Genomic DNA, 27,954 nt, shown 5'->3' with positions numbered 1-27,954 from the left:
TATTAAAAAAAATAATCTTAGATACTCTTTATTTTCACAAGGTGTATGCAATTATGCTGAGTAACCTACACTTAGGCTCTAACCACCTAATCCAAACCCCATCAACTTTAATGGGCTTTAGATCGAGCACGTGAGAGCACTGTAACAAACACTGTTTCAGGAGGTAATTCCCATGCAACATCAAACTATGACAAGACACAAGAGGCTAAAAATGGCTCATCATAATTTATTTCATGTTAAAATGTACAGCTTGGGGGAGTGTTTTTTGCAGTTTTTATTTTTGTTTCTTGGGTGCTTTTTGTGTGTGGGATTTTTTTTTTTAAGTGACTGACTAAAAAGATAACAGATAAATACAAGAGTGTCACTGGGTCCTATTTTTACATGTATCAAGCCTCTTCTGTTCGGCCCTTACAGTCACTCTGTACAGGTACAAAGGCTACAAAAAAGGAAGCAATATAAACAGACACAAATAACTCTTGCCTTTTTACATGCGATCTGTAAGCTTAGTTTGAGCTATTCACACGCTACTGCTCTATTTTTTCCCTTAAAAAATAACTCCAATATTTTATAAAGATAGAAAAATCTACAGATGGAATGAAAATGTAAAGTTAGAGGCATTTCCATAAAATAGCAACTTTACACCAAATCCACTACCTTTTTTTTAATCCTGCCAAGTATTTGGATACATATGAAAATGTTTCAAAACTTGACAAATAAACACTGAGATGTTTCAATCAACAAAAAAACATAGCAGTATTTATAAAACAGAAAGCTGCCCTGTTTCCTACCCCAGCCCCAAAGTAACTGGTCACAAAAATGGAAAAGAGTCTCAACTTTACACTAAACATACAGCAATAAAACCCTTTGAACTAACCAAAATGTGAATAGCTTTTGCAGCTTTATTATTTTTTACAAGTTTTATAATTAACAAAAATATAGTTCTGTTTTATTTACCCCTCAAACTAGGGTAACCTAATCAAGGCAAAAAAATTAAGAAATGGCTTACTGTTAAGCACAACACTTGTACAGTACTACAAAATGCACTGTCACTAACAAAGACATTAGCGGCATGCGGAAGTGTCACCTTCAGAAACAAAATAATACAATAAAAGAACTGCTAAAAGGCATTTACATGTGGGGAAAGGAGAGAGAAAAAGCTCACGATCTAGTACGGTTTGATAGTTTTGGAGTCTGTTTATCCACATTTTTAATGGGAGCAGGCACATAAAATGGCTCTGAACCATCAGCTGCTGTGTAATTGCAGTTCATAGAAAGAGTTCTTCCTTTCCAGAGAACTTCAAGCTCAATGAAATAAACAGAAAAATGGGAAACCACCTAATACCCCCCAAAGAAAAGCGAAGTTAAATCCCACAAAGTTGAAAACAAAACAAAATGAAACAAAAACCGAAACAAGAAGAAAAAATAAAAACTTGTATAAGGCTTTCTGCTGCATACAGCTTTTAAATGGTGCCAACAAACGTTTTTGCATTCACACCAATTGCTGGTTTTGAAATCGTACTCTCCAAAATATATTTGTGCAGATCAATCCATATGCCAGTTTGGTAGTGCGTCTCTCCACGGGGCCTACCTTCTCATGTAGGATCCATTAAGAGACTGTTTGGACATGCCTGTATTCATGTAGCCATGATGCCCTGGAGGAGTGTACATCATGTTACTGTGGGGTGCTGTCTGCATTGGTTGCTGTGCGTATGGCTGAGTTCCCATCATCCCCATCTGCATCTGCATAGGGTACTGGGGTGTTTGATTCATATACCCATGATTACTGTGATATCCACTATTCATCATCGGCTGGGACATACTATAACCATTCATAGCATTAAGGGTATTCATATTCATGTTCACTGAATTGACATTGTAAGCTGGGGCTGGCATCAAATTTACACTCATGTTCATACCACGCTGCATTGTCAAGGTCCGTGTGGGCCCTTGCATGGCCACAGTCTGCGAAGTACGCCCATAGATTTGTGGCTGATGGGCTGCAGCAGCAGGTGGCAGAGGCGTGGATTTGGTTCTTACAGAAACATGACCTTTGCTGGCCATCTGAGTCTGCAGTCTTTGGGTGTGGGATATTCCAATATTTGATGAAGTCATGTTACGCTGCAAAAGGGGAGGTGGCAAATTCATAGGAGGAGGAGTGAGGTTGGGGGGAGGGGTCATGGTAGCCTGTGCTTGAGGTCCTCCAGGAACAGCATGTGGAGACTGAGAAAGCTGAACAAGCCCTGTATTACTCAAGGGGGTGGACAAAGAGGCACTGTTTGCATAGGAAGTTACAGCAGCTGAATGGCTGTAAGGCAAGGAATGATCCATAAGCGTGTTAGTTAACTGTTGCAGTTTGGCAAGGCTGAAGGTGGCAGATGGCTGTGAGTAATGCCCCGCTCCAAATTCGCTCTGCCCCATTCTTTCATACAATCCAATGTTGGTATTGCCAGTCTCGGGGATTTCAGTTAACTGCATAGGTGGTGTAAAATTGGCGGCCATGCTGCACTGGGATAACTGTTGGTTGCTGCTGGGAGGCCTTTCAACAACACAGCCTTGGGGAGATTTTACATTACAAGTGGGAGGAGAGTTGATGTTTGTTTGTTGCATCATACTGCAGCTTCCATTCATGTTAGACATCTGCTGTGTCACTGCACAGCTACTCTGGGTTAGGTTACTAGATGTAAGGCTACTGTACGAGCAACTGTTTTGAGAAGAATTGTTTCCACAGATACTACTACCCATTGTAGAATCATAACTGCTTGGGTTTTCGTAGTTTTCTGTTGTGCTCTCAATGCTCCCCAAGTCACTAAACCCACTATCCACAACTTGTTGCGAATGATCAGAAACTGAGGGAACATCCATCATGGGGCTGGTCTCCATGTTCTGTAGAGACGGCACAGAAATGGCACTTTGATCTGGGCTGATCTGAGCATAGCTGTTCTCTAAAGGAGCAACATTTGGACTATTAACAGAACGAACTGACTGGCTGGGATGAGAGTGCACAGATGAAACAGGGCTACTGTGATCAGACTGCTGACAATCATCCAGTGTGGTCATTTGTGGACTTTGGTCATTATGGGCATAGTTTTGCAAACTTCTACAGGCCTCCTGAGTCTCTGCGCAGTCCTGAAACGTATCTTCATGTTCACTTGCTTCTTGAGTTAGAGACTGTACTGCTTGAACAGTCTCTGAATCAATCTCCATGGTCTCAGTACTCTCACCCTTGAAACTGGAATGTAATTCTTCATCAGCTTTTTGGTCCTGGTTGTTATCTGTGTGATCATCATCAGATTCAGGCACTGGGTCTGAATCTGCAGCAAGTTCTTTCTGGTCACTTTCACACTCATCAGCTGCAAGGTCAACCCCACAATCCATTAAGTCCTCTTGATTTGAATTACCATTTTGAACATTTACGTCTAAAAAAGATTGCTGTGTTTCCAGCATTTCTTTGAAAGCTTCACCAGGCAACTCCTCTTTCTCCACTTCTGTTGAACCCATGTGGCTATCATCTTCATCATCTGCATCATGATCCTCATTGTGAGAAGGTTCTTCATCCTCCTCCTCTTCTTCATCCTGATCATCCAAATGCAGGGACTCTTCTTTTTGCAGAAACACCTCATCTGCTTTGTCTTTTTCTCGATCTTTTGAATTCACTTCACCTTCTTCTAAATCCCTTTCTTCTTCCCCAGCTTTCATCATATCGTTTTCTTGTTTTTCAAAGGGTTCACAGGGTGGACACACAGGTTCAGGTTCTACCTCTTTTACCTCATCATCTGGTGGTGGCAATAGTTCAACAGGCTCTTTAATCTCTTCCTCCATAACAGCAGGAACTGAGCAGGGCTTGTTGTCAGCTACCTCCTTTTGTTCCTCCACCAACACCTGATAGTCAGGCTCCATAGGAGTCTCAGGTGGAGTGTATAAATTAAGCTTAAAGCCAGGTTTTCTTTCTTTGCTTTGCCTCCATTTAGATGGACCACGCTTAACTCCTTTAGGCCAACCCTGCTTACCCTTTAAAGGTTCAAGATTGTCTTTAGTGCTTTCTTCCGACACAGCTGCATCCTCTGTATTATCTTTGGGAAGCAATAAACAGAGACAAAAGAAAAGTCTTAGCTTACACAAACCGATCAATATTTTCAAACACAAACCCAAAAGTAATTTATATACTCAAAATGTATTGAGAAACTCTGGAATAAGAGTTACAAAGAGATCTCAGACCACAACGGAATTACATAGTATCTACAGCTCTAAAATGCACAGATATATAGAATTCTGGTTTGGTCGCCTTCTAACAGTGACCACTGGAACCACCATTTACAAACTAGAAAACCCCTAGAGATTTAAATCACAAGACACGTAAACTAAAGCAAAAATATTGTCCAAGTATTTGATTATCAACCTGTGTTTTTAGAATAGAGGTAGGCCATCGCTTTATGTAGACTGCTCTAATGCATATTCATCTTTTTTGACAGTAATAACATGAGAGTGTAGAGTTGCCTGTTTGACCATTCTGGAGGACAAGCCACAGTAAACATACAACCATGCTCCACCACCAACACTGAAAAAAAAGTGGTTCATTCTAGTAACTTCTCATGGGCAGTGTAACATGACACAGCCCACAATACATGACAAAAGCCAAAATATAATAAAAAATAAAGACAGAGTGCATCAGAGCACTAAATTAATCTATTAACTATAAAAAAACTTACCCAAACACATTAATTTCTCTTTCCCCAGATATAACTTACAGATACACCACAAAAAAGGAGAATTCTCAGGATATACCATGCTGCACCTGGGAGTGTAATGGCTTCAGCGATACTCCTTTGCCAAGTTCTGCCTCTCACTGTAGTGTTATAACACTGCTACAGTCAATTCATGTGATGACATGGTCCACAGACAAATACACAGTCTAGTTAAAGCAGTGCAAACCTGACCACTGGGACATAGCTGGAACACTCTGAATTTGCTACTACTGGTTTGATTCATTTCTGTCAAGAAGCAGGAAAAAGTGGCAATATCCGAATTACCTGTGCACTGGTTTGTAACAGCACCAACATTCGTAAGCGTGGTGCTGTAGTCGCACAAAAACTGTTTAAAATAGAAATCAGTGCATGATTCCTCAACTGAGGATCGCAAAGATTAAAATTCCCATGCAATTATGAAAACACTAAAGTAGCACCCGCTGGCTTCTTAGAGGAAATACACAGACCTGAGAATCCAGTCATTCATTCTGGAATTAAAACTTGTAAGTGCAACTCAAGAGCCAGGAGGTGAAAGGATGAGTGTATATTCAAAATAGCTCATTAGTAGCTTCACTCTCCATCCATTAGCTTTTCTGCCAGGAAGATCCTTGAAATCAAACTAGATAAGCAGCTTCAAAAGATCACAGTTAAAACTACCCCTCTCTCTTGTGGATAAAAAACAAAAGGGACCCCAGTGAGGACACTGTGTCCTAGAAACAAACATTTCATCGAATTACCAACAATGCTGAATAGAAAGATACTTGCGTAAACCAAATATTACTTTTTGCTTCTATCCTTTAACTAGGGATACAAAAACAATATTAAACAATATTCCAGTGATAACGCTGCTCTGAGTACAAAATGCCCTATTGTAGGGACACAGAAGTTGGTTTTGGCAACACGACAAGGACTGCAGTGCTTCAGACTGAAAAACATCCATTTTCTGAATACAAAAACCAGATTATAATATTAATGGGCCAGCAATAACAAAAGAAGCAAACACAACAGAAAAAAAAAAAAAAACAAACATGAAAACACCAAAAATATTTGGATATACCACTGAATTCTAATAAAACTATGTGAGATTAATGGCTCCAGTAGCACCTCTAAGCAGGAAGCATGATTAAGGTCATAAGACTTTAAGATCAAAATGGCTAAATACCACCTTTAAAAACGTCCAGATTTACGACAAAAAACACCCACTTCCTCTGAAGGCCACCCAACAAAATAATTTTGTGAAGATACAAGAACATTTCCAGCTTACTTGTACAATTGTCATCACTCCTGTAACAACAAATGCTTTTCTCCTCCTTGCTCTGCTCTTCATCCTCCTCCTTCTCCTGTTTCTGCTGCCCAGGTTGATAATCAAAAGCTTTTCTAATTACAGGCTTCAAGTCATCATCTTCCCCATCCATCTCACAAGTAGGTTCCAACTGGGGCATGGGACGCTCTTCGTCTGAGTTATCAAATGGTTCATTCAACACCTCTGTTGTTTCAGAAATTGTCTCTGTTGTTACACTGCTATTAATCCTTCTGCGTTTACGGCCTCTCTTCTTTTTCAGTATGAAAGGTCTCTGAAAAATAATTCCACAAACATAACTCTTCCTACACTCCTGTTTGTTAGCAAACTCTGGATATAATTTTAAGAGTTTACAGTAATCTGCTTGTTTAAAATAAAAACCTTACCTTGCATCAACTTCAAATGTAGACAGAATCTAAAAGTAAAATGTCTACACAGTTAAAATACATATATATCTATATAAGCAGACAAACCTTTCTGTAGGTGAAAATTAAGATTAGAATTTTCTTCATATTGTAGTGACTTTTACCTTCTTCTCTCAAATAATATTCATAGCAATATTACATAAATTGTACTTACAGATTTTTCTTCTGTAGATTTATAATGCCCCAACAACCCTCACAAGCATCAAGGTTTCTGCTACATTTCTGATTTCTGCTACATTTCTGATTTCTGCTAGTTTAGAAATAAGTACGGATGTAGAAAAAATAGCTAATAAAGGAAGTGCGCCTCAAGCTTCACATGGGTCTCAATACACTCAAAGAATCCTACAGTTGGCTGCTATAATGAAAAAACTGTTCAACAGTTTATACCTCTATTATTATCCATTCTCACAGATTTATAGTTACTTTTAAGTTTGCTCATCTAAAGTTTAAACCAAGTGACACTTCAATTCCCTAATTCTCACCAGAGACATCGAAATACACATGCTAAGGTGGGTTCTTTAAAATTTTGGGATGCCTGCTTTTATGAATTTAAACCATTGAAACAGTCAATTTTTCAATGAAATTAAGAATTATGTAAATTGTACACTAACCAAAATTTATCATTTAAATCTCTTGGGAATTAAAGGAATATGGGTAAAAAAGCCTTTTGTTTTAACAGCATTTGCTTCTGAAAAACATTATGCCACTTTGAGCATTTCTTATATTACAAACAATAAAAAGACAAACCCCACAAGCCAGACTCCATCTTAAAATGAAAAAAGGAAGAACCATTAAAATATTGAACCAATACCAATGCCAAACAGCAGAGGGCAATCACTAGTTTTAAAATTAAGAGGAAATTCTGATATTTTGTGTCACTAGTATTTTACAATTCAACGAAAAATCTGAAAGATAAAAAATTGGATGTAGGAGAAAAACCAAAAGACAGGAGCTGTTCACTGTCCAAACAATACAGAAAGCATTAAAACAGTCTAACAGATGTTGCTAGAAAAACTAGATTGTTATTTCAGTGAAAACAATTTGATTGAAATGAGAGATGAATGACTTTAAACCAAACCATTGAAGTAACACACCTTTCTTTTCATGGCCAGTGACTGTGGCTTTGTCAGCCGGGGAGGTGAACTCTGCTGATTCTCATCCCCGCCATCCTCCTCGCTGCTTTCCTTGGATTGCTCTGCCGATTGCCCTCGCTCCCCCACTACTGCCACACTTTCTGGAGATCGCAAATATTTATTTTTAGATTGTACTTTTGCAGGTGATTGCCTACTATTAGTTCTCGTGGAGAATATGTCTTGCTCTTCCTTTTCCCAGCAGCTAGCTTGTTCCATCAGACGCTCAGCCTGAAGGGTCGAGGTTAAAATAATGGGTCACTGAAAGAGCATTTACTTAGCCACATCCTTTACGTCCAGCTAAAGAGTTACAATAAGTCAACCCTGATTAGCAGTGCTGGCTAACCTAGCAACAACATTTCAGCTGAATCATCGAGTAGCTCCTTCACAACAGTTAGGATAACAAACCAAAGAAGATTGCATTTCATGGGATATTTAGCACTATTAATGATGCAGCGAATTGATTTAAGTCCTTTAGCACTACATTACATGCCCACTGACATGGATCACTTTGAGCAAGTTCATAACACAAAGAATCGATTGACACTGTAGCCCCTGAGCTCTGCACCAAATTTGATCTGATTACATGTTCTTTGACTACCTCACGAGTGAGAAATACAGCTCCATGACAGGTGATTCATGTTTTAAGTTTTCATCTTCATCACCCTGAAGTTACCATGTCTTGCTGCACAGCTTCCAAAAATGGTGCATTACAAAAATATCAGTATTCTCTACAATTAAGCACTGCTCAAAATTAAAACTACTCTATGTAAGACAGCCTAATATTGAAATCCAACGGAAGGGAAATTCAGAATAAGAAGTTTCCATTCTTACCTCCTTTTCTGCTTCTCTCTCTTCTTCAGAAACTGCAGCATTAGAAACTAACAAAGGAGTCCACCTCAAGCTTTCAGGATCTACTTCATTGATACGTGGATTCGCTTTCAGTTTCTCCATGTGACTCGAAATCAGCTTTTCTCTTCTAATAATTACAAATCTACAATCCAAGAAAAAGTAATTTTAGAAAGGGATCACCTAAACCAACCTTCCTACTGTTTAAATCTGTTTGCACAATAACCTGTGAAAATATATGGGTAAATAAATGGATGCCTCAAACTAAAAATATTAGCTGTCACACAGAGATAACACACTTACACTACTGACTTTTTAATAAGAGGAAGCGAGGAAACAGTGTATGAAGTGAAAGCTCAATACCAATCATCACTGGGGCAACAGAGAAGCAAGTAAAGGTTTTATAGTTGACTACTCTAAATCCACTCCAGAGGTTTAGTGTTGGCTCTTCAGATGCTGACAGAATAATTTCCAATTTTCACATAACATACAAGCATAAATAGAAAACACTGTGGATCATCAAGTAAAGAGCAAGAAAGTCATTAATATTACAAGTGAAGATGGCAGCTAACTGGACGAGAAAGCAACTTAGAAACACAGGTTTTCTAACGAAGCATAAAAATGTACCTTAGTCCTATGCTGATGCAGTAGAAAAAAAACTTTCTAATTACTATGAAATGAAGTAGCATACCAAAAGCAGGTAAAGACTAACACAATAATACAATATGCAAATTCACTAGCACATATCCCACTGAAGCCCCCATTACAAAGAACTATACGATTTTAAACAACTTTTTTTTTTAAACAAGGATTGCAAATGCTGTAAAAATCAGATAAGTTAAGTGACAAAATTGCTTTTCACTTAGATAATGCTATAACCAAAATCAGATCCAGGTGAACCCTTTTCACAGGATTGTGACAAACTTCTGTGCCACTACCTGTAAGAAAAAATAACAAAATGTAGGAAATCATAAGAGGCCATACCCAATGTGTCTGGCAGGAATTTCAAAGACATGATTTATTTCCCTGGCTCAGCCACTGACCTGGATACCGTTGGCCAGGTCAGTTCATGTACCTGTCTAAGCTTTACTACCTATGAAAAAAGACTGACCTTGTTCACAAAATATTTTGAATTCTACAGAGGAAAAAAAATGTTATTTTCTAACTGGGTGTCACTATTCAGGACCTATAATAATTTGTGATAGGGCAGAAGTTGCATGTAAGTAAGGAACACTTATTTGATTCTCCCTTAAAATGTGTTTGTCCCATTAGGTTGCACATTAACAAGCACTCCAGAAAGTGAAGGTTTTAATGCACTGACAGCACTCCTCTTAATAGTCTCGTAACAACATCCTGTAAAGCCCACCTCTTTTTTGATGACTTGTACTCTTACTAGTTCAAAACTTGCTAACTTTGAATACTAGTGCTGGTACACATAAAAAGGCTGAGCTATTCCAATACCAACTTGATTTTTTGGCAGCCCACTGTTTCTAAGGCAGTTTTGCTTGATTAAACCTTCCATGACTGGAAGAATTAAGAAGCTCTTCAGAAACACAAACACCACTGAAAGTCATTTCAGGCGTTTTATGAAAAAAAAGAGCACAAAAAACAAAACAAAACCCACTTAAAATCTAAAACATCAATCAAGACTGTTAAGAAAGAAGATATTCACAAAATAAGAACTCACCTTCCCAGTGCACTGACTTTCAACATTGATGTAACATTAAACAGAAACTTTAAAAATCCATTTGCATTGCCAGTACCTTGGGCAGGAGGGCTTCACGCAGTGCTCGTCTGATCCCATGGTTTATGAGAATTTGTAGGGATTGAAAAAGGGGATGTGGAGAAAAAGACTGCCACCCACTCTTCACTGAAAATGTTTATCTGGCTGCACCCTTCTAATGACTACTAACATGAAAGAGGGTCTAAAAAACCCACCATTTGTTTAGTAACAAAATACTCTTTACATAAGACCTCATTAATGAGATGTGGCTGTAGTGACTCCTTCAATAAGACGCTTATTGTTCATTTTGAAGTCAGAATTTTACACAGATGCTTCTCACATCAACTGTTTTCTAAGTAAAGAAAGTAAAGGTTTTGACTCAGTATTTTTAATTTTTTTTACAAAATTCACTGACCTATCTTCTCTTTTATCTATCATGCTATGTTGCTGCAGGGTTGTGGCAATATCATGTGGACACATTCCAGTAGCTCGACTCATTCCTTTGATGCTGATTTGTTTTTCATGGTGGCAGTTAAGGTATTCTAATATGACACTTTTCCAGTAAGCCAAGTATGAGAGACGACCCAGATCAGACAATGGCTTTTCAGGGGATCCTGCTTGACCCTCTCTTCTAGAAAGTAAATAGCCTAGAAGGAAAAGAAACAGAATACTTTACTGAGATAACAGAACTAAAGAATTTTAACTGCCCGTTAAGAAAGTTGATAGTAATAGAATGATCAGTATGACTGGTTATATTATTGGTAACTCTTGCAATTAAATAACTGCTACTCGCAAAAGAGATTTGTTTTCATCATCGTAGTGGCACAGAAAAGGATGAAATCCTTGTAAGAGACTCGGACATCCTAAGAATCAATCATTAACCAACCCCCACACCCCTTCTAATCATAAGGCAAGGAGGAAATAAAAAGCAAACACATTTCAGAACAGATCCATCATACACAATCTTGTTTAGACCTACAACTCCCTGGCCTTCTGAGAAACTTTACACCCGACTTACAGCACTGAAGCCAAGAATTTTCAGAAAAATCTCATGAGAAAGTATTGTGGGTAATATGATTTAAGTCATTTTTTTTCAGGAAGCCTCAGGTGATGCAAGTTTTTGATTAAACAGTTAGTTGTATTTTAGAGGTGACACATAATTCACAAGTTGAATTACTTAGGAGAAATTATTTGTAAAATAATCTCCCTTAATTCACGTTTAAGAACATTCACGTAATTCTAGTTGGTAGTCCTCAAGACTGTAACCAATCGGCTATTCTACGATACCCCACCTTCATTTTACATTCTATGTATATTGTAAGTCCTTTTTAACTTTCTTCAGCTCTAAGAAGCTTTTACAATTTAAATCAGAGCACACCTGCTTGGACATAACAGAAGTCTGGTTTTTGCCACCATTAAAACTAACTCGGGAGAAAGAAAAAAAAACCAGCACAACTAATAAAATCTATCCTCTCACAGTAATTCATCCCTCCACGATACATATTCTGCACTTTGCCTTTACAAACACTACTAAAACATGGGCCTTAAACACTAGGCTTACAAAATGCTTATTTCACCATAAGCACAGACATCATGCTAATGGAATTACATTACTCAGTCATTTGGAATCCAACAACATATATGGTTCTTTTGCCTTTCAATATTCTTATATACTTTAAAAAAAAAAAAGTTGGAATCTGTCCTTTTATTTTTTCCAAGACTACTTCAAAACATATCTAGTACAGCTATGTCACATTCGCTAAACAAATCCTCCTGACTTCTTCATAAAATTTCTCCTAATCAAGTTTGCTATAAATTAAAAACATCCAGCTTTGAGCAAGGCAGTGGCTGTTTCCCTCTTTTTTGCTGTGTGCTCTACCATAAACAAACTGTATGCACATTTTAAAAAATATTTATAAAAATATGAAATGCACATGTCCATGTATATTTACTCAGCCTGAAACAATGCTCTTCTCTTTTTCCAGGGCAATGTAAAAGGTCCACAATAGAATTCGGAAAATACATATGCACTAGACATCACACTCTCACCTCCAGTTTGCATAAAAATGTTTACACAGAAAAGTAGACATCCTAATACATTCCAAGTGATTACCAACAACACGGATACTGAAATAAGTAGTGTACCCTTTGTATCTATTAGCATGATTTATGATAAAATGCCAGAGCTTCAGGAGGAATGCCACCCCACATCTGCCTACTTCTGCACAGCACATGGCTGCCTACATCCGCATGGTACCACTGGAAACTCTGCAAGTAAATTTCTTCTGTTTCACAGAAGAAACACCACCTTAATACTTCAGAAAAGGAGGGTGTTTTAACATTTGAAGTTGCAGCATATTGCATTTTTTTAATAACTAGATGATACATCTTAGTACTACCTGTAACTGTTATTGACAGAAAAAGCCAAACTTCACATTCAAAACCACACTGCGTCCTAAACAGTTTGAAGGTAAAGAATTGTTTTACTTCCAACCGCACAAAAGGAGACCTATAGTGTATAGCCTTGTCTGCATAATTTTAAACAAAGCTTCACTTGTACCAAGAAAGAATTTTGCATCAGCTTGTTTATAACATATGAAGACAAGTTTTATATTAAGACATCATTGCCTATTGAAAAACATGCAAAACTGTAGCAGTACAAGTAGTGATAGAAGTGTCAACACAGGAAGAGAGAAAAACAGGTCATTAAAATAAATCCATGAGAACTTATATTTGCTTCAAGTAATTTTACAATTTAACCTACCAACTTGACATGTAAGAAAACTTGGGCACTAAAGTGTATGTAGACTGTCTGCAAGACCTGGACTTCATCCTTGTATTTTACTATAAAATTACTTTGATAAGAACTTTCTTCCTCCACTTCCATTTTCCTCCTACATAACAGGGCTGTAACTACACTTTTTTAGTAAGCATCTCATGAGGCTTAATAAGAAACCACTATCAAGAGCCTGGAATCACCAGTTCAGGAACCACGCGTAGTTCTACTAGTATATCCTTGCTCATTGGATCCTTCCAATGGCTGTGAACTTTGAGATTAGTTCTTAGTGGTAATTTTCACATACTCTACATTAAAGCAGTGAAACTTCACCTGCAGGGCAATAACATCTGTCGGTATTCTTCCTCCTTCCATTCTACAATATAACCTTGGCTTATCCAAGATACACTATACAGGATCAAAACTATAAATCAGAGGTAACAGTCTCAGTTACATGTAATGAGCACTGAACAGAAAGTTTTTCTTAACAGATTCTGTGATTTGAATGACATCTATTAAATTAAACTTACCAAAGAGACGCCAAATAATTGATCTAAGTTGCAGGTAAATAAAAAACACTGATCTTGGTAGCTCGTGTATCTATCCTGAAGCATCTGAAATGAGTACAATATTCCCCTGTTAAACAAATACCCCCAGTGTCATTGTGTCTTCCTCATCTTAATAATGGATAGCCTCAAAGTGGAAACCTGAAAGAATTCTTTTAAACTATAATACCTGATATGGGAGTACGAACAACAGCAACGTTCAGAGGACAAAATACAGCTCCTGCCCACCCTCCCTCCAAGAGTAAACAAGTCAGACTGTGTGTTACACAAAGAACTGCTTGACCTAATGTAGAAGAACAAGGAGTTGTCCATCTTCTAGGCATATGAGTGATAGTATCACAAAATTAAACAGCCAAAATACCATTAATGATTTTTACTTCTTGCCTTATTTTCAGCCTTCACAGTGAAGCAACATGCCACATGCAATTTACAGCCTTTGATTTTTGTCATGCAAACCTTCCCAGAACCACTAAGGTTTTATCTTATTCAAGATTTAAAATAATTCAAGAAATCCAGCCTGAGAAAGGGCAAGCTAGTATAAGATACATATATTTTATGCTTCCAACACAAATTCAGGAGATAAGACATTAAAGCATACATTTAAAGAAATTAACTTGAGCAGTATCTTGTAATTTCAATCTATAGCAGTCTTATTATGCAACTCCCCTGAAAGAGCTGCAGAGTCCACAACAATAATACACCTGTGTCAGTCCCCAGAAACTTCCAGTTAATTATTGGTTTTGCTATGCTCAGTTCTGCCTCTTAAAACAAATCAAACAGTGTGACATCTGAGGTCCAGCTTGATTGTACCCTGTTCTGACAGAAAAGTCCAAGGGATAGATTGAAACAGGCAACCACCCTGCAAAACTCACACACAAACAGAATTAATCTGGCTCTGTCCGAACAAACAGAACCCACCAGATGTGTACCATCCCCACACTTTTTGGCATTTTTAAGAACTTGGTAAGATTTGTCAAGTATCACTGTCTTTCTCAAGCTGCACAGAGTCCTTCCTCCATTCACTGCATTTACCTGTGTTCCCTATTACTAGTCTTAATCATTGTCATGTCCACCAATATGGCTGGTACTGACGTGAGGTTAATTGACTTGTGTATCCCTAGCTTTCTCCTGAAAAACTACTACAAATCAGGATCATATCTGCTCCCTTTCAGTCCTATGGCACGAAAGTAATTTTATACATACTTCAAGTTACAAACTGCCATAAGCAGCTATTTCATTACTAAGTCTCTTATCTTCAAATTCCCAAGACGCATCTTGCCTTCCACACCATACACACTTTCAAACTTCACTGCATTGCCTCTCTGATGGTAAGCACAAATCACTCAACAATTTTAAATAAGACAGGTACCATCTAGCTTGAGACAGCTGATTTAAGCTTCATTATCTACTGAAGAAATACAGACTTGTCCCTTTGCTTTTAATGTGGTAGCCAAGGCAGGCTAGCCCTCAAATAGTGCAAGAAGACAGAGATGCAGATGACAAAGGTCAGTGGCACAGGAGGAAGCAGCAAAGACACTACAGAATTGAACTGGTATACTGAGAAAGACCAAGTGAACAAAAAACAACCAAACAAACTGACAGAAGGAAGTCAAATGAAGTTTGAAGATATTCTTTACAGACTCTCCTGCAACCTGTGTGCTCTCTAGACACACTTTATATTCTATAGCAGGAGTGGCAGACTCATTTTCACCAGGGGCTACATCAGTCTCATGTCTGCCTTCAACTGGGCAAATGTAATTTTAGGACTGTATAAATAGAACTACTCCTACGCTTACACAGTCCTAAAATGACATTCAGACCTTTGAAAGCAACTGCGAGGCTGATGTGGCCCCCGTGAAAATGAGTTTGACACCCCTGTTCGATAGCAACAAATATATCAATTTATCATTTTATTTCTGATGAATGGTCAAATAAGAGAGATGTAGCTAAAAAAAAAAAAAAAAAAAAAAAGTTCTTTGAGTGCATTTAAGACTGACCACAATCATTATAAAGCCATTAGGTTTTCAGCTAAGTAATTTAACCTGATTCAATTAAACCACAAAACCAAAAACCCCAGTCTTGTCCTTCCTTCCCTCCTGCCCATTTGTAACCTAGATGGGGGTGTTTGACTGATACTCGTTTGTGCGCAGGCAGGACAGCGTGCCCACATTGGGGCTCAGTTACACACAGCCATAGTTGAACTGTGGCATGCATATTGCACAGGACTGAATGAACACTTCATTAGTGGTTTCCTGTTCACCTGAGAAGCAAGGAAACTTAGTTAATATGAAGGTTTTGTACAAGCATTTTTGATGTAATTATATTTACTATTTCTGTTTTTAAAAAACTTTATATCCTGGAACAATCCTTGAAGCGCTATATTTTATATTAAATGCAAAGATTCCTTTGTTTAGCTTAAGAGGAAGCAGTCGGTTGCTTAGCATCCACACTTTAGAAAATGAAAGAACTGCAGCAGAATAAGCTCTAAGAAGGTAAAATAGAGAGCTATATTAGGCTTGTGAAGTATAATAAGTATATCAGTCCTCCTTTTATGAAGTTATCACAACACCTTTTGCAATCTCCAATGGGCATTTTATTCAAAATTCAGTGTAGCTGGAATACAATCCATCCAGAGCATTCTGACAGTTTCACTGCAATCTACTCTACAAGATGCCACCAGATGAATCTCCAGTAGTATTTCCTGTGTTCTACCCTCCACGTGCTCCCTTAACAGACCATCTGACAGATCAACCTTACCATACACAAATGACACTGTGCCATATATAATGGATACTGTGCATATCTAACAGAACTCCTCCCGTCCTTGAACTTCACTACTTACAGGCAGGCAGGTTCCTGGAGAACAGTGCCACAAAGAGAGGCACTGGGAAGGCATCATGTATGATGTTTAACTATTGTTGTGAAAAATATTTCACTTCATTGCATCGCATTGCAATGCATTGTATTGTCTTCAGCAGAGACAGACAGAATCAGCAAAAACATGCCTGAATGGCAAAGTACTGAATCTCATTTTGTACCTGGACAAATACTTACAAATTGCAGTTCCTTTCTTCTGTGCTACTAGAAACAAACCCACATATTTGTGTTGCACTTATGAAAGTTAAAAATCAAAACAAACATGATCTTCAAAGTGGACCTTAAGGGTAGAGACTCATGGGTCCTACATTTCAGCTAGGACAGATTTTTTGTTTGCTACAAAAAGCTGAAAATAAAAGTTTACACTGAAAAATCTAGAAGAAATTTATCTGACAGTCTGTGATCTAGGAAACAGCTTATGTATCAATCACATAATGCAGTGGAGACAAAACACACTTCTGATCTTATTTAAGTAGTCATGTTCAATATAACTTTCTAGGAAATCAATAATATTAACCTGCCTGTGATGTTCTTTGTAACAGAGACAGAGCTCAGTCTAAAAAAAAAAAAAACTAAACCAAACAACAACAACAAAAAAAACCCTTAAAATTAAAGTATTCCAGAGTCCTCATCTTGGATCATGCTAGCTCTTCCCAAGAGCACCACTCTTCACCCAAAATTTGTAATTCAAACTTACATCTTCACTTTTTTGTTTTTTGTTTTTTCTTTTATCATCTGCAGATTAGATTGGCTTTTACCTTAAAGAAAAACAGTGTTTCCTTCAAAACTAGAACCACATGGGTGGTAATTTAATGCAAGAAGATAAGCAGAACTTTGCTTCACTGCAAACACTCATTACACAGAAACATTTGCATCCCATTTCTTCCCTCCCATTCACAGAATTATTAATAAATGTAATGCTCAGAATGGTTTGTGTTGGAAGGGACCTTGAAGGGTCACCCAGTTCCAATCCCCCTTCCATGGGCAGGGTCACCTTCCACCAGACCAAGTTGCTCAAAGCCCCATCCAGCCTGGCCTTGAACACTTGCAGGCATGGGGCATCCACAGCTCCTCTGGGCAGCCTGTTCCAGTGCCTCACCACCCTCATGGTGAACCATTTCTTCCTTACATCTAATCCAAATCTGCCCTCTTTTAGTTTAAAGCTATTACCCCTTGTCCTGTCACTAAATGCCCTTGTAACAAGTCCCTCTCCAGCGTTCTTTCAGGTCCCCTTTATGTACTGGAAGGCTGCTATAAGGTCTCTCCAGCGCCTTCTCTTCTCCAGGCTGAACACCCTAACTCTCTTAGCCTGTCCTCACAGAGAGGTGCTCCATCCCCCCAATCATCCCTGTGGCACTCCTCTGGACTCATTCTAACAGATTCATGTCCTTCTTAGGCTGAAGGCTCCAGAGCTGAAATCAAAGCTCTTGAATAGGAGCAACTTTGAACAGCAGTAGACTTGGCAAATAGAAAATATTTATTCTATTCATCAGGGTTTCATGAAGACAGCTTCCTCTCCTGCTTTTTAGGCTACCACCTTCCATGCTTCCAAGTGAAACTGCTTGATCCTCACTGACCTGGTTTTGTTAAAAACAAGACCAGTTTCCATTTTAGTGAATTCTCCTTTCAGCAAGTTTTTCTAAGTAACTGCATTTTTCTGAATTTGGCTGCATGCTTTTTCAGACACTGTTCGCTCCAGAGGTGATAACAGTAGCAATGGTATGCAGAAGAGGCCCAGGTTTAGACTTACTGCTATGGCAGCCAAGGTTGCTGATAAATTTCACACGTCATTTCCCCTAAGTGAGAGGGGCGTATTTGCAAGGAGGGGAGGACAGAACAGGTGACTAAAATTGACCAACTGAGTATTCCATCCCATAGATGTTACACACCCTATAAAAGTAGGAGATCACAAGGGTCTTGCTCTCTTCGACGATGGCCGGCATCTGAAGAGGACCCCGCTTGTCGTCTCTGTGATCCAAGGCCTGGTTCCAGACCCTGCCTCCCTGAATCCAGTTCCAGGTTACTGCGGAGTCCAGCCCAGGACTTCGAGATGCCTGCCCTGCAGCCACCAGACCAACATTGGCTGTGCCAGGCAACCCTGCACTACCCCAGGAAATTCAAGATTGGTTTGGTATACTTTGTATTATTTTCTCTATTTGTTAGTAGCATTAGTAAAGCTTTTAAAACTTTTTCCAACTTGCAAGTCTCTCTCCCTTTTCCTCCTATTCCCTTTCCTTAGTGGGGAGTGCAGGGGGGTAAGAGAGAGCATCTGCCACAGTTTGTCACCCTGCAGTAAACTATGACAATCACACTGGTACTTTGCTTCAAAGAGGAAAATTTCTATTGTGGATCTTCTTTTAATTGACATGCAAGAAAAGGACTCTCGACCTTTTAAAGTACAAAGAATCAATAATTTACTAAAATGCTCACAAAACAGACAACAGTTTCATTACATCTGAATAACCTTCCAATCAGTTTTAAACCTGGCAAGTCAGATGGTAGTCTTGAAACAGGAAATGACTGAGAATCAAAGTGGGGAAAAAAACTGTATGAAGAATTGAATTCAAATTTATTAACCTCGGCTTCCAAAATCAAGTCTCTTTTTGCCACTGTAATCTGCCTCACAGCAAAATACAAAAGCAAACTTCAATGGTTCCAAACTTGCTCAAGCCTTGACTCCACAGAAAGCCCATTTTAAACACAGATTTCAACTCACAAACAGGAATTACTTAGCTTAGAACAACTGTCAGATTGTAAGCTCTCACAGAGTCATGAAACAGCTACTGAGCTGCTACAACATACAGCATGTCATAGTAAGGTAAACTGTCACCAGCTTCAATTTGCCTACTAGACATGTCATCTGTATGTACCACTATTCAGCAGCTGAGTTGTAAATGGCTTAACTGCCTGTGAATCAAGGACAAGACAGACAACAAAGAGAGAAAGAAGCACTGTTTCCATTCTAAGGGACAGACTTGCTCTCCAGCTGTGCACTAAAGCCACTGCAATCAAATAAACTTGAACAGTTGCACAGAAATGCCATCAACGCACAACTAAACCCCATTTTATCTTTCTGGACCTATTCAGCTATACTAACAGTAATACACCACCGATCTTGAAGAAACCTGACAGTGTTGAGTACCACATCAAGTCCAGTTCAAAAAGCACCGATGCAACACAGCACTTATATGACAGCCTGCTGACAGCTCTTTACTTGCAAACTTCCTAAAGTTTACTTCCAAAGTAAGTTTTCCTACCATGAGCTAATCTAATGCTAACAGCAGAAATTTCAGAAGACGTCAGATGTAGAAATACCTGTAGACAGAATTTATACAGATCCAGAAGCACCTTAGCATTTGTTATGTGACTTACACCAAGTCAAATGCTCTGTAACCTTTGTAATATCATAATGATACAAATCCATTTATTTCTCTCATTGCTGCAATTGTTCACTCTTGTCTTTTTTGAACATGTATGTAACATTTGCTGTTTCTTTCAGTTACTGAGCAAGTTCCCCACTTGCCTTGACTTCTCAAAGATGATAGGGAGAGGTCTTGCAATCATGCCAGCCAGTTCCCTTGGCTGAATCTCACCTGGTCCTGCGAGTCTGTTTATATCCATTTCACTTAAGTATTCTGTAATGTGATCTTCCTCTAACATGGATGGCATCCCTCTCTGCTGCTTAAATTCTGCCACACCTGAGAATAGGTCCTGGCAATGAAAGCCAGGGCAAAGTAAATACTGACTACCTCAGATCCCTTCTGAGATCCCCAATGCATGCCCATGTCATCACACGATGCCTACTCCATTCAGGAGCAGGACCATGTTCTGCTTACTCTTCCTTTGGCTGCCCACATACTTGTAAGAGCTCTCCTGCTGCTCTCCATATCCCTCAGCTTTGGCTTAATTCCATTCCTGTACATGTTAACAATACCGGTACCTTTTGCAGACTTCATTTTTGCTCAGTCAGGAGCTCTCCCTGCAGCCTGGCAGGCTTACTCTCATGCCTGCAATTTTCATGAACATTAGAATGAGTCATTTTTGCAGTCTGAGGACCCTGCCACTGGAGATCAACGTGTCCTGTGATTCTTTGCCCTTCACAACAGCCTCTTACAGGAAAGCACTTACTGGTTCTCTAAGTAAGGTAAAATTCTAGGCCTTAATCTGCTTGTTACCCTCCTCAGTTCCCTTAGGATCTGAAACCCTACTGTCTCGCAGCCACTACAGCCTGGGCTGCCACTGACTATTATTGCCCTGATCATTTTATCTTTATTTGCAAGTACCAGATCCAGCAAAGCATTTGCCCTAGGGCAAATACACTGCAGAGGTCTGCTGGATTGCTTGTACCCTGCTGTGCTGCCCTTCCAGCACAGTGTTTCAAGCAGTCCTTGAGAACAAGGGCCTTCCACTAGTGACACCCAGTCACTTGGAAGGCTCATCCTCTTGCCTTTTTGATCAGGCTGTATATAACAGATGCCCACCACAGTATTAATGACTACTGCCCTATCCTCTGATTCTGAGGCATACAGACTTGACAGACGTGCCACCCATCTCACAGCAGAGTTCCATGCTTCCAAGTCACTCCTTTGTGTAGAGCACAAACTTCCCTCCTTAGCTTCCCTGCCTATCCTTCCTGAAGAGGCAGTTATCCACCAACTGCAGCAGTTCAGTGTTCTGAGCTACCCCACTGCATCTCTGCAACCCCAACAAGGTTACAACTTTATGACAGAGCACAGTCTTCTAATTTCTCCTTTTTTTCTTCAGGATTTGAGAAACCGGAATAATAGGATCTCAAATGCAGTGTGAGAGGGCCCCTTTCCCCGCCTGCCCCAGTCACGCTGTCTCTTGCAAACCCCACTCTCCAAGAAGCCCAAGCCCTGGATGACTCTTATTTCCCTAGAAGTTTGGTCCAAGTTAGTTTCTGATGTGCCAGCACAGTCATTCCAACTAGTGCCTGTGATTCATCACCATCACAGTTGTGTCAACTTCAAACAGCTCTCTGGACCCTCAGGACACCCCATTCTGGGCCAACAGTTCCATTAAACTGTCCAGTTTGCAGATCTTGGTCATTAGTGCTACACACATTTGTTAAATAAGAAGCTGTACACAAGTCTACTTCACCTCACTTCAAGACTTCCTACTTGACAAGCAACTTCACCTGCTGTCTCTTGGTTCCCAAACATAGTTCAATCACTTTCTGAACTAAAGATCCATCAACACACTCCCTCCTCCTATGCTGTGATCCAAAATGCTGAGTTATGAACTAAATTAATTGTACACAACTCCTTATTCATCCTTAACCACTATCACACAGCTCTAAATGCAGCCATCTTGTTCCATTTCCTACCATTTAGTCCAAACGTTGCTAAGTACATGAAACTAATACAAATATTCTATCGTATTTTACAGCATACTGAGTTTACAGCATGGGTCATTGCATTTGTATGTTTTTCTACTGTTATGAAAAAGTGAAAAACACACTTTAAACAAGTATGGGTCTCCATGAAGTGTTAAGATAGACACTTCTAAGAAACTTCACCAAGTGGCACATATACAGGGTGTTTCAAAAGTATGGATGCAACTTTGAAGCAGTATCTGTATTCTCCTGTTATTTAGGGTTCATCTTGAAGAGCACATCTGTGAACTTGTATCCAGACAGACAAAGGTTGCAAAATGTTTAATACCTGTGGTTTTAATTTGAACATTGTAGATACCTTTCTGCCCATTTTAAACACTGTCTTCCTATCAGGAAGTACTGTATGTATCACAAATATGCCCTCTAAACTCTATAGACTCGCAGCTGTTCAAATAGCAGATGACGAACTCACATGTATTTTAAGTAATCACTTGGTCCAGAGCAATTACATAATAAATAATAACATTTGGATATGTCCTCGTTTTGTTAAAAAAAAGACCAGTTCTCTTTTAGTGAATTTTCCTTGCAGCTAAGTTCTGCTAAGTAATGTATGTCAAATGCATGGTGCACCTCTGCACCAGCTGTACAGATCACATACATGGCAAATTAGAGCAACAATACATGCAATTAGGCATGGGTAGAATGGTTAGCAAAAGGATAGGAACAGCATACTGATATCATGAAAATGGGAGTCAAATAACAGCAGGTTGCTTGGATCATAAGAACACATTTTAGTCTACTGATTTCTCCCCTTATAACATAGCCTTCACAGCAGAAGTCCATTTAGAAACACATACACTACCTCAGCAAAATGAGAAATTAATGCTATGCTAGCATTCTGGACTTCAGTCTGGTTTATAGGAGTAATAGCTTTTCCTCATGAACTTTATTAACTTAGAGCTATCTCATGTTCATAGTTACACAGGCACATCACAATCAAGTACATAAAGGTTTACATACACTTCCACATACAGCAACAGTATCCCCACACTTGTACAGAAGACAGAATCAAGTTACTTTGGAAAGCCTTCCAGATACACAATTTTAAGACGCCAATGCATTGCTGAAAACCCTGAGCAGACAAGGGAGCCACAACAACATCAAAATACTGACAGAAGTTTGAAACAGCGTGAGATCTACTTCTCAGAGGCCTCTAGTTATAAAATGGAGCCTTTCTGAAAGTCATAAGCAGTTGTTTGTGCCCAAAAGGTTGCCCTTACGTAATCAGCACCCCTCAAATCCTATGTGCATTTTGTTAACATTACCATCAGAAGAAAATGCATTCATGAGAATCTATCCAGAACAAAAGAAACAACCAGTGAAGTATTTGCCCTTGCATGGTCAGAGTTCTCCTAAGTCTCTTTAAAGGTCAGCCCTCACAAATTAATTACCAGACTCAGACAGATGGAATCAAGCACTTTTCTATTAAACTTTGTTTTCTTTGAAACTTAACCAAGTAAAATAAGTCCATTAATAGGGAAACAAAGAACTCTTAAGTTTTCACATAATGTTCTGTATCAAACTAGAGATGTGAAAGAAGAGCAAGTCCTAGTAACTGTTTTTATAATACACCAGTATTATAAGTGAAGATTGCTCTCAAACCAGCATTTCAAGTTACCCTAAGAGACTTCCTTTTGTCTTATAGAATATCAAATACTTTGTTTCAAAATTATATTAACAAGTTCTGCAGACACAGGTTCAAAAGGATAGTCAGAAAAATCAAAACAATTGAGTATTCAGACAGGATGGCTCAAAGCAGTTAGGGCAGCTCAGCATTCCAAGTTCAGAGGTATGACCATGAGTGGAAGGCAGAAATACGAAAGGTGAAAGTGTGAGCTTATTAAGACTTAAGATTCCGAAAACTGTAATTCATGTTACCGATTTCTTCATAACTATTCTGTGTGTCTCTGAACTGTTCTTATCTATGTCAGTGGGAGGAAGGTCAAAGATAGAGGACCTTAAGTAGGTGTTAGTACCCTCTTTGAAAGCACTTTTGAGGCAGCTTCAAAGAACCCCAATGCCACGATCCACACAAACACTATAAAATAAAAAAAAGACCAGCTGTAACTTGAGATGCTTAGATCAGTGAACAACCTGCTACATTCTCTTTTCTTCTTTGTCTGGCTGTAGAAAAGCTTTCTTCGTGATGAACAGAGTAAGCCAAAGATTCTCTCATTATTGTTACAAGAAATAATGCCAGCTCTCATTCCTCTCCACATCCTCAAGTAAACTCAACACAGGGGGCCCAAAACCTTTAGTTCCTTCATAGAAAGCTTCACAGAAGAGGTTAGGGCTAAACAAATGCCCTTCATGAAGGGAAAGAAAGGTAAGGATGACTGCCTTACAGTCAGACCAACAAAAGGCACCCTTTGAGTGAATTAATTGGCTAACACTTATTTTACCTGTGCCAGTTGCCAGTAAACCCTTCTAGAGGAGGTTCTGTGTACAAAATGTACTACTTATAAGCAGAGGTGAAAGCATAAGCAAGGGAAAAGGAACTGAAGTACCCTTAAAAGCAAGACTTGGATGCACAGAAGGCATCAGTCCTGACTCCCAACTGGATGAATAAATTTGTCAGTAGGTTAAGTAGTTTAGAAGAACATTAACAAGGCTGGATTGTTCTCAATTTTATACACAATGTTTAAAGTTATTATTTAAATTTACATTTTAAAATTATTAAATAAATGGCACTGAACAGTGAACTGTTTACACAACTCTAACCATTTAATGAATTTAAGAACTGCCATTACCTTCTGGTGTTTAATGTTCACAGCACATGAATATAATTCTTAAAAATATGTTCAACATGCCTATTACAAAATATTACCTGTTTGCCTTCTAAGAGGCTCTACATACTCCTACAAGACTCAGCTGACCAGACTTAGAAGGCTACACCTAATATAACATGCAAAATCTTCACATGGCACTGGGGCCAACCAGGCGGCATCGACACCAGTGAGCTCCGACTCTCAGCTAGAGTGTAAACCTGACTGTTAACATAATTCTCCCAGATCTGTGGCTCAGGAAAATTGTTATCACACTTGGAAAGTTACAGATGTCCTAGATCAAAACTGTATCAGGGATGGTTTTAACAGTTTTGGAGTAGATAAGCAAGTTCCAGAGCCCAAGAGCTTTTCCTCTAATTGTTTCATTCATACCTACAAAAGATAACCTAGTAGTACCTCAGAACACGAATAAAACTAAAATGGGGAGTCAATACTGAGAACTCAATAGGCACATCTAGGAAATCATTGCTAATACTGTATTTGCTCAGGTAAGTGGTCATGACACACATACTCTTTGGACACAACAGAAGATGCAAGTTGTGTTTGTCTTACATATGCAGCAAAACACCTTTGCTGCTCATTTGCTCTACTGAAGCATGCAGCAGAACAAGGGATTAACCAAGGAAGATATAGAAGAAAGAATCAACAGATTAAGGGGGTTATCAGGGAATCTCACGGTGATACCTGGTTAGCCAGCAGATACAGAAGCTGCATGATAAAAAAAAAGCACATTATCTACCAAGCACTGAACACAAATTTATTACAGCACGCTTCAAAAAGCTAAGTCCAAGACATGGCAATCTGGTAAAACTACTGTTACTCAAAACAGCAGTAAACAAGCATAAAAATAGTTTCTTTACAAGGTAGAACTGCCTGATAAAAGTGATGGCACTGGAAAAGACAGTCGTTCAGAAAACCACAAGGTTATCTCACTGAGGTGAGATGTCTCACTGTGCCTCAACAACAGGGCAACAGGCTACAAAATACCCACTTTGTCCACTGACTTGCTGCAACACAACCATGTTCTGCAGTCAAAACTAGAAATTCCTGATCATTAAAGACACGCTACTTAAAATCTGTTTTCAGCCACCAGCTTTCAGCAAATGGCTCCTCCTGTTCACTAATGCCCTATAAAGTCAGCTTTGTCCAACAAACATTTGTTTTCATTGTTACCATGTTTGGCCTTGCCTTTTAGCTGTTTTCAATGCTATCTGAAATAAAGATGCTCTTCAGTTAAAACAGTCTCAGTTTCTGTATCTGAAGTGACATGCCCGATTTCTTTTGCAGTTCTGATAAATGCACAGTGTCTAGAAGCTGTATAAAAGTGATGCCAAGAAATCCCAAGAGGCTGATTTTCTTGGAATAAACTTAAGTAAACAAAGCTCGATTCAAAATCCATCTTTATTCTCTCCTCATCTAAATCTCAGCTTGACAGAATGTTCCTTATTAGTTATTTAGAAGAGGCCAAACTCATGCCTTCGGGTCAGCAACACAATCAATCATCAAGAAAAGAACATAAAATAAGCAGCAGCTTTCAGGCTCCCTCACAAATTCACAGCTCCCACAGACACTTTTATCTCCCCCTTAAAGGAGGGGGGGAAAAAAGGCAGGTAACTCAGCCTTTCATTTGGACACAATACATCTGCAAACACATCAACAAAAATGACCAGAAGATGGGCACAGTGTTCTGTATTGGTGTACACAAGTCAGTCATTAATTAAAACAAAACCACAAAAACATCGCCAAAAAAACAAACACAAAAATCTAACACAAAACACTGGAATGATTCAATATATGATTCAATATGGGCCACCACAGGTAATAAATGACACAGGCCCATTTTACACAGATCCTGAAATTTGTGGTGTTGGCTTCACAAATGTAGTTTGAGAATATATTTTTCTGATAAAGGCTATTAAAAATATTCTGTTCCTCTCCATCCTTAGCCTCTCATTCCCACTCTCTGTTGTTTACCTCCCTCTCAGCAGTAACAGAACAGTTCTGTCAGAATCGTAATGTAAGAAAGGAAATGCTGAAAAGCTCTTGGTTAAAATAAATTTTCTCTTAAAAAAATATGGTCCCACTTCATGCCTGTCTCAATTCTGTTTACACAGTATAGCTAAATATAACTGTAAACATTTTTTTACAGTGCGTTTATTCTTAGATTGTATTTATGCTGTATTTCAGTATTTGTTATAGCAAACTGTAAAACATATTAACACAAGACTTTTGAAAAGAACAGTATAAGGGGTGTTTACAGATAGAGTTCATAATTCCACAGACACTGCTGTTTTTCAAACATTATTCCTACTTCATATCCATATTTGATAAAAGTACTTATACATTTAAAATATTTTATCTGATTTTCTTAAAGTAGTTTTTCCGGAAGTCTACTTCTGACCAATGCCTTATTTCCCATGACCAGATTAAGGGATTTAGACTATCAATCCTATATAAACCATACCAAAGAAGTAGATCCAACTACTTGCAGCCCACTGCAGCCTGGACCCAGTTCTAAATAGCAGGCAGGTATCAGAAGTTCCCAGCAGTTCCCTAAGCATCCCAGAACTTACATGCCATACATGTGAAAACACTTCCCCTGATCTCTCCATTACAGCATCCACCTCTGTCTATTTCTTTTCTGGTCTGCTTTGTTTTCCAGAAGTTTATTTATAAATTAGTATAAAGAACACAGGTTTTCTCAGTTCAAGGTCTGCATCTTGTTTCCAGCTGAATACAGAGTTTTAAACCAGTTACCACCATCAACCTGATACTATGAGGGAAGTCTACATACATATTTAAAACACAAGCTAAGGCTACATAGCAAAGCAATTGCATGAATTCATCATAATGAAGACAAAGAACTACATGTATTTTGATTACTTCTGCCCTCTTCGGCCCTTTTAGTACTTCTGTCAATAGCCTGTCATTGTTTCTTCTTTTAAGAATACTTCAACACAGAAACAAGGTCATTTCCATAATGTAATCGCTTTGCTCATTTGCCTCATTCCAGCTTCCAACCAAAAAAATGAAACCCCTTCAGTAACCTGCCACCTTTTCCAAAGCTCTTCCTTTACTGATACAACCCTTTCTTAGTACCACTGCAAAAACACCAGGCAGCATTTTTACTCTATTCCAACATTTAATTCCAACACATTTATAGCATTTTTAATAAGTTTCTCATCTTCAAACCAGGGATGACATTTTCTCAAATGCTAGTATCATCTATCAGCCATATGTCGCCTCAAATGACAGTCCACATATAAATCCATTACTAGTTTCAACTTCTGTTCAACTTGATGTTTTTGGATGACCACACAAACATGATGCTTTTACAAAAAGTCATTGCTTTTCAGGTTTCACA

At 38.7% G+C, this 27,954-nt stretch overlaps 1 protein-coding gene across 16 annotated transcripts in view; it reads right to left on the bottom strand.

The window, feature by feature from the left end:
- Positions 1–206: 206 nt before the first annotated feature.
- The window catches only part of KAT6B (lysine acetyltransferase 6B), a 105,619-nt gene continuing 77,871 nt past the window's right edge, over positions 207–27,954 (bottom strand). For all 16 annotated transcript variants that reach the window (XM_021284349.2, XM_021284348.2, XM_065068514.1 and 13 more), the window contains 5 exons: positions 10,585–10,816; positions 8,432–8,591; positions 7,562–7,828; positions 6,007–6,316; positions 207–4,070 (listed from right to left, as the gene is read on the bottom strand). In XM_021284349.2, coding sequence (XP_021140024.2) covers positions 1,585–4,070; positions 6,007–6,316; positions 7,562–7,828; positions 8,432–8,591; positions 10,585–10,816 — 3,455 coding nt within the window. In that variant the 3' untranslated portion in view covers positions 207–1,584. The remainder of the gene's footprint in view (positions 4,071–6,006; positions 6,317–7,561; positions 7,829–8,431; positions 8,592–10,584; positions 10,817–27,954) is intronic.

Source organism: Columba livia, chromosome 6 (assembly GCF_036013475.1).
Source record: "Columba livia isolate bColLiv1 breed racing homer chromosome 6, bColLiv1.pat.W.v2, whole genome shotgun sequence".
Classification (NCBI taxonomy): domain Eukaryota; kingdom Metazoa; phylum Chordata; class Aves; order Columbiformes; family Columbidae; genus Columba; species Columba livia.
Note: the sequence above shows the minus strand (reverse complement) of the source record. Positions and strands in the feature narration are given on the sequence as shown.